The 12036-nt window shown below is 39.6% G+C and overlaps 1 protein-coding gene across 1 annotated transcript in view; it reads left to right on the top strand.

Annotated features, from left to right (window-relative positions):
* Nucleotides 1-11812, top strand: part of LOC147075951 (metabotropic glutamate receptor 1-like) — a 186056-nt gene extending 174244 nt beyond the window's left edge. The window contains exons 10-13 of the mRNA XM_085942281.1: nucleotides 4305-4693; nucleotides 7447-7761; nucleotides 9494-9779; nucleotides 10288-11812. Of these exons, the coding sequence (XP_085798407.1) occupies nucleotides 4305-4693; nucleotides 7447-7761; nucleotides 9494-9779; nucleotides 10288-11153 (1856 nt within the window). The 3' untranslated portion in view covers nucleotides 11154-11812. The remainder of the gene's footprint in view (nucleotides 1-4304; nucleotides 4694-7446; nucleotides 7762-9493; nucleotides 9780-10287) is intronic.
* Nucleotides 11813-12036: the final 224 nt, after the last annotated feature.

Below are 12036 nucleotides of genomic sequence, written 5' to 3'. Positions count from 1 at the left end.
TAGTGTGTTCTGCCAGAACAGAGACGAATATACCACCAAATCTTATTTAAATGCCATCTCTCCTCCAATAGACATTATTGCGAGTCCACGGTTTCAGATACATTTAAAAATATACCTGACAAACTCGCGAGTGACTGACAAAAATATTTGGATAAATTAATTATGTAAGTATGTACCTACCTATAATTCAAATATAATTCGCAAATCTGCACGTATCATGGCTGATCATCAAGGACGTGACGTCCAAGCACAGCGGAAGTAAACTAGACATCGCGAACCCGACAAAAAAAATTACAGTCCTGTTAAACCTTTTATGTTAATTAATACATTTTGATTCCAACAACGGAGTTGATTTTTTTAATGTAAAGATATTTCAGTTTTTACTAAGTTTAGGTAGCTATTTATATATATACCTAATAATTCTCCTTAATTTGCCGCCCTTAGAGTAACTGCCGCATCCAAGCGACGCTCAATCTTGCCTACCCCCACGTAACGTCACTGAACTTGACCATAGAAAGTTTAAATTTCGAAGTTCCGCGTGTGGAAACTTGCGCCAAACTAAAGTTTAAAGTGACCCATGTCTGTGAATTAATATGGCGCTCGGAGACTTAATTCAGTTTAAGAATGTTTTTTATTACCTATGAAAATTTATCTAAATACTCATGTAAGAGCTTCGTCGTATATACTAGTTTCTAGTGGCTACTGTTATGTGTTAGGCATTTGGGAGAACACCGTTCAAATCCTGACTTTAATGTTTCTTCTCATTTATGTAAACAAAAGCCAGAATTCAGATGGTATACACATGCACGACTAAGAGATCATAGTTCGATAACCGCCATCAAATTTTGTATAAACCTAGTACAAAATGTTCATACGAGTCCCTCTAGTTCTGAGCACAGGGGCCCATAGGCCCGTACGGACTGGGCGAGTGATATAGTAGAGTGGCGAGTGAATTAGTGAATTAGTAACTGAAAAGTGTCCGAACACAGTTCATTAGTGAGTGACGCGTCAAAATGAACAGAGCGTCGAGAGCGACGGATATTTCAAACGGACACCATTCGCGCGACACGAGAGTGCTGCCGTCTGTCGTAACTTCAAAAATAATTCAAATTACACTATGCAAAAACGGCGTTGTTGAATTAAATCGATTTATGCTCCAAATTCCTATTGATACTAATGATGAATACTAATTTACATAGGATACCTACCTATTATATTTTTGTGGTTGCATAAATTTTTGTATGCTTACCTATGTATTTTTGTAGTTTGTTTAGGTAATAAATAGGTACTTACTTTATGCACAATATTAAAACCACACCAGACATCTATCGAACCGCCAAAGAAATGTCTTACACATTCCCAAATGTAGAAATATTTTTTTAACAATCCCTAACTTGAATTTGGGGGCCCCGAAATTTTTACCGCTCAGGGCGTCCGCTTGACTTGATCCGCCCCTGATTTTATGCTCCATTGTCCTTACTGACTATAAAAAATATAAACAGATGATAAATGAATATAACTTATAATTATTATTCTTATGAACACTACGATAATGTGTACCTACCTACCTACGTCTTTACCTACTTTCAATAACAACAAGTTTTCTGTGAAATATTTCCATTATTTATCAAAGTTTTAATCAACAAATTATCCACACTACCTACTGACATGACATAATATCCTTCATACTGAGTGTACAATGTACCTAAACGGAATAATAAATGAATATAATAATAATATAATATATATAATAATCATAAGATAATGTGTACCTCTTTACCTATCCTCAATAACAACAAGCTTTCTGTGAAATATCGCCATTTATCTACGGATCTATCAACACACGTTCGCGACTTTTTGTCGCATTGAAGTATAATAATAATATAAGTTATGTTTTTTCGAGTAGTAATCTTTGTTTCAACGCTGTGCCCATAGATGTTATAAATATAGCTGTGCCATTCCTACGGCAGCCGACAACTAATGCACTCGCCTGTTCAGACTTGGTTTGTGGCTTGTTTAGTATATAGTGAGAGGTGGTGGGGATCGCTACTCGCCAGAAATAATAGAATAAAATGGATCGGATTGACTGACCATTTTACTAAACTACTGGACTAAATTTGTCTGTTCAGACACGGTTTTTTACCAAATCACTCGCTACTTCACTAAATCACTGGCTCAGTCCGAACAAGGCATATGTTAGAACTTGCGAGTGCCAGCTGCCCGGTCGACATGACGTCATATGACATCATTGTGACGTACTACCGGAGTGATAATAGCGGTCGAGAATATAACGCTACTCCGACAGCGGCGCTATTCATTGTCACCATACACATATAGGTGTTTCATCGTAATAATATCTGCGGTGGGCACTGCGCGCGGGCGGCATGCCTGGAGCGTGTATTGGCTGACGTCACAATTACGCCATGTCGTCTGGTGCCACACGAGTCGATAGTTAGGAAATCGGGGCCCAGGGGCCTTATGTTAGAACTTACGAGTTGTAGTCGCCCGGTCGACATGACGTCATATGACATCATTGTGACGTACTACCGGAGTGATAATAGCAATCGAGAAAATAACGCTAGTCAAATGCTGGCGTTATTCATTGTGCCCATACACAAATAGGAGTTTCAGCGTAATAATATATATGGTGAGCAGTGTGTGTTGAGCGGCTTGCCTCGAGCGTGTATTGGCTGACGTCACAATTACGTCATGTCGTCGGGTGACATGATATCACTAGTTAGAACATAGGGCTGCAGTCCGGTGACGTCCCGTGGGGATAGGCAGATTGAGCGTCGCTTGAGGGCGGCAGTCACTTGAAGGGCGGCAAATCGAGGAGAATCATTAGGTATATTATATAGAAATAGATACCTAAACATAGTACTTACGTAATAACGAAAATATCCTTCGATTAAAAAAATCAAGTAACTGGTTGGAGACAAAATGTATTAAGAATCAACATAAAAGGTTTAACAAGACTGTATTGTTTTTGTCGGTTTCGCGATGACTAGTTTACTTCTGTTGTCCTTGGACGTCACTTCCTTGATGACCAGCAATGACACGTGCAGATTTGAGAATTATATTTTGAATTATAGCTAGGTACCGACATAGGTACTTACTTAGCTCGCGTGTTTTGAAAGTTGTCAGGTGTATTTTTAAATGTATCTGAAACCGTGGACTCGCAATATTGTTTATTGAAGTAGAGATGGCATTTAAATTGGATTTAGTGATATATATTTTGTTAGTATGTATTCATACACATTTCTTAAATATTGGAGTCATGTAAGGATGATGAAAAATACTATATAAAAATGAGGCGGCATTTCAGCGCTGCCTAGGGGCGGCATTTTGTCTAGGGACGTCAGTGGCACAGTCTAAATCAGTGTTTCCCAACATTTTTACACTTGCAGACCGTTAAAAATATGATAAATATTTTGTACTGGTAAGGTACTTTTTAAATATTATGATGTTATAACAGATATACATAAAAGACTAGTCTAATTACGAATACAAAAAAATGTAACGTGAAAGAAAATGTGATGATTGCTAATTCACATCCAAACCAAGTAAGTGAGAGAAGACACGTTTAAATATACATCTTATAATTGTTATTTTTAGTGTTGTTTGACTATTCAAAATGGTATTATGCTTACGGTACGTGAAATATTGGGAACCAGCGCATCTATTCTATACACAAGACTGCTTTCGGCCGCTACAACAGCTATCTAGGGTAGGAAAGTATCTACGTATTAGCACTTATTGTAACAATTACAATAGGTTAGTTGTAATTGTTTCAATAAGTACTATGTTTTAACAGCTCATCTCTTGGCTGTGATAAATTTTAGAGTGAGATAGACAGTTTTGATAGTTCAGACGGCTAACTTATTGTAATTGTTACAATAAGTGTTAATAATTCGATACTTTCCTACCCTAGATAGCTGACGTAGCGAGCCGAAAGCAGTATTGTGTATAGAATAAATGCGCAGGTGTTGCAATAAGGATTAACGAGATTAAGGCAGATATCTGCCATTCTTGGTAGTATTGATTTATGTGTCCCTGTTAACTATCTTAGAAATTGGTAGCATCAGTTGCATATATTTATTTCTTCTTTACACTCTTTCTTTACTTTAAATGTCATGTTGTGAACGTCTTAAGTTTGTAATTTGTAATGTTCACGGTATGTAAAAAATAATATAATTAAATTTAAATTTGAATTTGTATCATTTTCGAACATGTTACCAAAACGTGCAATGGCGGGAGAATCGTGAGAGTAATGAGAATAATCCTAACAAAAATTTCTCTTTCAGAATGCTCCGTGGTCGCAGAAGAACGAGTCCAGTGGTCAGACACCCAGGCAGTGATCGCAATGTGCTTCGCCTGCCTAGGTTTCTGCGCTACTGCAGCGACGGCCGCCATCTTCGTCCGCCACAACAACACGCCGGTCGTCAAGTCCTCGACTAGAGAGCTCAGCTACCTGATCCTGGCCGGGATGACGCTAAGCCACGCGGCAACCTTCCCCATTCTCGCTAGGCCCGGCCCGACAACGTGCGCCCTCAGCAGGACCATGCCAGGAGTCAGCTTTGCCATGATATATGCTTCCCTGCTAACGAAGACCAACAGAATCGCGAGAATATTGGCGGGATCCAAGAAGCGATTCCCGACTAGGAAACCGAGGTTTATGTCAGGAACTGCGCAGGTATTGTTTGGCATTTTATGCAGCAATTATGTATGTGTAACGAGAACCAATCACAGTCGATTCAAAACACGACAAACAAAAAACGCCGATGGTCAGTTCCGAACCAGCAACCTGTTAGTAAACATCTGAGCGTGTCGCCAATAATAAAAATTGCACCACTCATTTATTATGCTCGATAGTTTTCTATTAGCTTCTTGTTGTGATATAGATCTTCTTCTTCTTCGGCCATATCCGCCCCTTAGTTAGAGCATATGGACACCACGAGGCACCTTCAAAAATCCCTGTCGCTCGCCAGTCTTCTTGCATCGTTGCATGTCAAACTAGCATCCCGTAGCTCCGCCGTATACTTTCTCTTTGTAGTCTTTAGCGGCCTTCCAGGACGCCGAAATACAGTTGACGTTAGGAACAAGCAATCCAGGTTAAAATTCTTTTCTGGCATCCGCAGCACGTGGCCGAGCCAGGTCCAACGTCCCCTCTTCACTCTCAGCATGATGAGAGGCTGCTTGATGAGCTCTCTTATCTCCTTGTTGCTCCTAAAGTCATACCACAGCACACCCAGTATCCGTCGCAAACATCATAATGCTGTTTTCGAAGCTCAGTATACGGTTGCTCTGAGCCTTCGTAAGGTGCCATGATTCGCTACCGTAAAGCAGCACCGTCAGAATGCAAACGTCGAATAGGCGGCATTTGGTTTTAACCGAGTACAATCTTGAATCCCAGACACTCCGCATTGAGTTAAATGTTGCTCCAGCCATTTCCATTCGGATGGCGAGCTCTCTCTGCAAAATGGCATCTCCTGTGATGTGTACCCCCAGGTATTTGAAGCCGTTGACGCTCTCGATGCTTTGCCCCTCAGGTGCTGTTGCAGAAGACGTTGATTTCCAAACCAACGCGAGACGAGTTGTCATGCAACCTGTCGATTGTACCCACCATATTATACACCCACAAAGGCCGAGCGGCAACATCTCGGCTTATACTGTCGTGGGTCCCGGATTCGAATCCCGGGTCTGGCAAACTCACATGTTGTTTTTATTGTATGTATAGACTTAATAGGTTGAGAAAGTGGCGAACATCCATTTCTCGTCAAAACAAAAATCTGTTGATACAACCTCCACTCTGTGGGGGTTCATTCCTCTCAGAATCGATCATGGTAATTTAATGTAAAATTCATTCAAATCACACTTTAGTTCTGTGATAAGCTAACCTAATCACCTAATAGAATTATGCTACAGGGTTTTTTTATACTTAAAAACAATTGTTTTTGAAAAATGGAATTTTTTGACGAAGCGACTGCTTCGTTTCAAGGAAAATTACATTAGTTGGATGTATCACACTCCACCGTGAACTGTCATATCGAAAAGAGATGACCATATACCATTGAGATCAAAAAATGCTTGAAGTATTGCAGACATTAATGTTCCAATTTTATTAAATTCAATAACAACATTAATTTGAAATCATCATCAGCCTGAATCTATCCACTGCTGGATGAAGGCCTCTCCAAGCTGATTCCAATTCTTTCGGTCCTGTGCATTGCGTTGCCACGTACTTCCGCAGAACATTATTTCATCGATCCAGCGGAAGCCAAGGTCTACCTTGCGGACGTTTTGTACCTCTCGGATGACTAAATTTCTCCAACGATTGTCCCTTCTTCGAGCTATGTGTCCAGCCCATATCCATTTGAGGTTTTTGCGAACTCTATTACATCTCAAACCCTTGTCTGTCTCCTTATCCACTCATTCCTCTTTTTGTCCTTTCGCGTTATGCCCAGCGTGCACCTGATTGGTTTCAAATATCTGATAATAACGCTGTCATTATTATCAGACATTAAGATAATTACGACTTGATACTTACGAGGACCTATTTTCTAATCAAATTATGAATCATTCAAAACGTAATTTATTTACCTACATCTTTTGTCTTTCCCTTCACCATTGCATTCCGGTAGGTTTTATTACGTATTTTCAAGCGTTCTATTTAGACATGAATTGATATATTCTCAGTCAGGGCTCGAAATGGACCGGAGCGCAGATCCGGTTCATGAAATTCTCGTAATTATCGTTACGCCTCATGAAAAAAATAATTTAACCGTCTGAGCGAAGTGGGCCATATAACAAAAATTCTCAAACACTCATTTTTATACAATATACCTACTAAGTACCTACATGTAAATTTCGGAAAATTATCGAGCGCACTGGGTCGAAAAATTTCCATGTTGAGCGCTAATCTCAATACTATACGGCCATCTATTTTCGGTACGACAGCTCTCGGTGAACTGTGGTACGGCCAACGGTTACATGTCAATTGCACGTAAAACATTTCACCGGTCGCTGTGACCTTTCTTATCGAAAAGAGACGACCGTATACCCACTAGACGGTCTGCAATTTCACTAGATTGTATATCAACATTAATTCAATTTTTATTGCCGATTTTTGCAAAATTTATGAATACAAGAATGTAAACTTAACCTAACCTAACAAATAATCCAGTATATCGGTTATTTTCAAAATTTGTTTGCTGCTGGCTTCCTGTAAAGTGTAAACCGACAAGAACCGCGTTTTATTTAGACATGAATTTTATGTCAGTACTATACGACCCAAAGAGGTTGGACGGTCTTTAACATTATACGGCCATATATTTCCGATACAAGTTTCCGGACACGACGGCAAACTGCATACGTACAAATTTCCGGACACGAATTACATTATCCAAACCCATTTGGAAAAACTTTAACTAAAATTCTTCAATTCAGGTGATCATCAGCTGCCTCCTGATTGGCATCGAAGTGGCAATATCGGTGTTTATGCTGGTGACAGAACCAGCCGGAGCTGCCCACCTGTACCCGACCCGAGACCGCGCAATCCTCGCCTGCGACACCACGCCTCTCGGAGTTGTCGCCCCTCTGGCCTTCGACTTCTTCCTCATCGCGCTCTGCACTCTGTACGCTGTGAAAACAAGGAACGTCCCCGAGAACTTCAACGAGGCCAAGTTCATCGGGTTCGCCATGTACACGACATGCGTTATATGGGTGGCGTTTGTACCCATTTACTTCGGCAGTGAGTCAAAGGTGATGAATTGTATTGTATCTATTTGATTACTTCGGGGATCTAGGATCATAAGGGTGAAACTACTAAAACACTGTACTGAGATAAATGGTAAAACAGTTTTTATTGTTAAAAAAAACAATTTCACACTGTAAAAATACAAAAATAATAAATTAAAGCGTTTACTTAAGGCCATGCATTAGTTGAGGCACGGTCTAAAAAGATCGTCGCTAGGCGATGCGCGGATTGCGGGTGGCGGGTGAAAATGACGCCTGTCAAACGAAATATTAATTGTCATATAAATCCAACATACGTCTATTTTATGTTCTGTTTATTGTTCTATTAGTAACAATAATAATATATTCATTGACATGTTTTCTTTTTAAAGTAATTGGGTAACGTTTTTAGTCATCTTTACACGATTTTAGAATTAATTGACCCGTCGCCATCACGCAGCAAAGTGACGTGTTCCCGGGTCAACATTCTCTCAGTGAATGGCAGCGAGTCCAAAATTTCGTCGCGCGTACAGTTGAAAATTATTTGGCGTTTCACTGATGCGTCACCTTAAGTCAAATTGACAACTTACGCTAAACTAAAAATTACGAAATTTCCATAAACTAAACTTTATGTCAGTGACATAAAGGCGAAACGCCGCTTACACCGAAGTGTTCTTGATTAATCGGCATTAAAGTCAGAGTCACACAGGCGTAAGAGGATATTCGCCTATATGACATTAAAATTCCATATGGATTTGTAGATACGCCGAGTAATATCTGGCAAACCACTATACTTACGAGTTTCATCTTTGTACACATAATAGAACTGCGTTCTAGCAAGACAATGCAATATTTAACTCAAAACAGCCATTTTTGTAGTTTCGCCCTTATGATCCTAGACCCCCGACTTTATGTCTACATTTGAAGAGAAATGGTTTGAGAAGGGGTCGATTTTGAAACAATCTCCATAATAATGGTGGCGCATTTCGCAAGTGGACTGTAATTTTAAGGATGATGTAGATTCCGGATCTAGTAGGGGTGGAGGCGATTTAACAGAATGCCAGAGACTGATCTTTTATGATGTTGATGACGGCTCCGTTATCTGGTTGCACTATCACTCGCGCGGTATTGTTTGTTTGGGTTACCCGGTGCGCAGCACTTGACGGTACACTGTTATGGATGATATTTTGTGAGGGTGGATGAATGATGATGAGTTGTATGATTGATAAGGATGCGACGTTCACTCAAGCCGTAACAGACTTAGTGCAACAAAGGTCGAACAGATATGTTTTAAGTTAACTTTTGAGTCACCTGTAGATAGGAAGCGACTGTAGATAGGAAGCGACTGTGAAGTATAACAACTTGCCCACGTCCGCTTGCTGCATGTCATTCGAGCTAATTAAATGTTATTTGCATCACATAAGGACCCGTGACTGCCGGTCACTTGGTCTTGTGGCAAAATACTGGGATTTGAGGGAGGTGTGAAGTAAGGATTACGGTTACAACAATTTGGCACAACCAATAATCTTTTATTTATTGCGGGAGGGAATAAGAGGGGCTAAGAAATTCTGGCATCCGCGAAATGTCGCACTTTTCCAGATACATCCCCCATACCCAACAACAAGTTACAAGCATAGCATTACAACATAGTTAAAAGCGTAATATGATAAATAAATGGTTGAAAATGCTTGACAGTCTTATACAATACCCAGTCAAAATTGTTACATTCGTGACTTAAAACATCGCTTATATTTTCCAGATAATCACCATGTGCATGTGTGTGACCCTGAGTGCGATGGTCACACTGATCTTCCTGTTCATGCCGAAGTTGTACATCATCGTGTTTAGGCCCGAGCGGAACAACCGAGCCCTCTTCACTACTTCTAAATCCATCAGATGCCACATCGGATCACGTGTGGCATCAGCTTTGACCAATGAAGGAAGTAGCGGGGGATATTCAGCAGCTGTAGTCAAGAGGCGATCCGATCAGAAGCCTCCCCATGGTGTTTCGTGGCCTGATCGGTCATCAGTTAATTGGAAAGACGGTGAATATTGTGATGTTGATTAAGAATGTTTGCTCTAATTTTTCTATTTAGCGTAAGGGTGATAAACTCATCTGAACAATAAATTTTATACAGAACAATAATTTATACTTGCAAATCTTCACCATTTTTTAAATGATGTATCGGAAATATATGTTCGTATATTAAAGACCGTCCATCCTCTTTGGGTCGGATAGTATTGAGATAAAATTCATGTCTAAATAAAACACGGTTCTTGTCGGTTTACAGAAAGCCAGCAGCAAACAAATTTTGAAATGGATTATTAGGGTTAGGGTTAGGTTAGGTTACGATCTAATAAAATTGAAAACATTATTGTCTGCAATGTTCCACGAAATTTTTCATCTCAGTGTTATAGAGAGGACCGTATAGTATGCGGTCATCTCTTACCGATAAGAAAGCTCACGGTGAACTGTGCTACAGTGAAATGTAATACGTACAATTTACATGTAAGCTAATTTGACACATAATCAATTAATATTTATCATTACAGATGATGATACATTACAACGAAAAATAAAACCAGAGCACCGCACTCTGTCTTGTCAGACTGGCAATGAGTTGCTGCAGTTCATTCTACAAGGACAACCCATCAACCATTCCATGAAGGGTTGCATATCTGCTGAAACGGCCACGTGGGAAGAATTAAGTCCGCAGGCGCTTCTCGACTCTCAGAATTCAAAGTCAAAGAACTCTAGTCCCAATTCAAACAATCAAACTTGCAAAACATGTGCCAATGACAGTGCTACGAAGTATAGTTCTTTTATCTCGGATGACAAAGTTGAAAACGATAGGATGTCAACTCTTAAAAGTCCAAGTCCCAGCTTAATAAATAGAAACAATAAAAAATGTAGTCCTACGTTGAGTGAAAATTGTTGCAGTAACGGAAAAAACTGTAGTCCAGGTTCAGGCAATAAGTGTTCTAGCAATTCTAAAAAAAACAATCGCAAAATGAGCAATACCAGCGTTACAAATTGTAAATCGACAAGTCCTAACGGTAACTGTTGTAAAGGTAACAATAAAAACTGTAAAGTTCCTGACAAGTGTTGCGGTCCTGATGACAATCACAGTCGTGCTAAAAGTCCAAGTGCCGCGTCTCCTAACGCTGTACTTTTGAGGACAAAGCATACATCGACTCCACCTCTGCAGCCCAGAGCGCGGATCAGAGAAGAGAGCGTGTCAGAATGTTCTCTCAGCGACGAAGACTTGACGCAGATCAGGAGCATAACGATAACCCTCGGCCAGACGGATCCGAGCGGGAGGATCATTCGAGGGATCGGGTTGTGCGCTGGAGATAATGCCGGACTTAGGAAAAGTATCCCGGAGACTTTGACGATTCTTGATAGGACAGATGAGTGACTGCTATAGGTTTTAGAACTGTGTCAGGAACTTATTATTACTTAGTTGCAAATTGGATTAATAAAATAAAAAAAGATAGAAAATAAAATAGAAAATATTAAATAATAAATTGGATGTAAGTAACTGCATATTATTTTATAATACAATAAAATAAAACCGATTGTTTATAATGATGTACCTATTACCTGTCAATCGTTCATTCGAACATTTTATTTTTACTGCATAACCTTAATTAAGTCAAACAATAATAATTTATTGCTGTCATTAGAAATTTAGATGAATCAAATATAATATTGTAGGAAGGATCTACTGACAAATTCAATTTTCTCTCCTTGCCACACTGTCATATAATTAGTCCCCCTAGGTCACTTATGTGTCAAACTTTTGCAGAGTACACTCTGTATCAGGGAGCTCAGAAATAATGGGCACTGAAATACCTAACGGGTAAGGAGTAGCAGGTAGCCGATCTCTAGTAAGGAATAATCCGAGATAAACTTAAACACGTGTCAAGAATACGTCATACGTCGAATACTGACAACTGCTCTCGGTGTATGCATTGACGCTCATTTAATATTGGTGTATTAGGCACACAATTGCACGTGCATAGTGCATGTTTCATTTTCGTACGACACTCACACATTCAAAACCCTGCATCATTTTGTAGTTTGCAGTTTGTCATAAGTGGAATTTTTCAACAAATAATATTTACAAATACATTAATAGATCTACAGATTTAATTCACTATAACAACGCCTGTACACATGCATGGATTTACTGGCAGCGATAGTGCGTATTTTAAACAATCGTGACAAAAACTGTTTAAACGTAAAAGTCGTGACTGTCTCTCCAATCTCCACTCTCTCTGCCGGCAGATTCGCCATTA

Source organism: Rhyacophila brunnea, unplaced genomic scaffold (assembly GCF_057557595.1).
Source record: "Rhyacophila brunnea isolate RB1 unplaced genomic scaffold, BYU_Rbru_1.0 scaffold_14, whole genome shotgun sequence".
NCBI lineage: Eukaryota > Metazoa > Arthropoda > Insecta > Trichoptera > Rhyacophilidae > Rhyacophila > Rhyacophila brunnea.
Note: the sequence above shows the minus strand (reverse complement) of the source record. Positions and strands in the feature narration are given on the sequence as shown.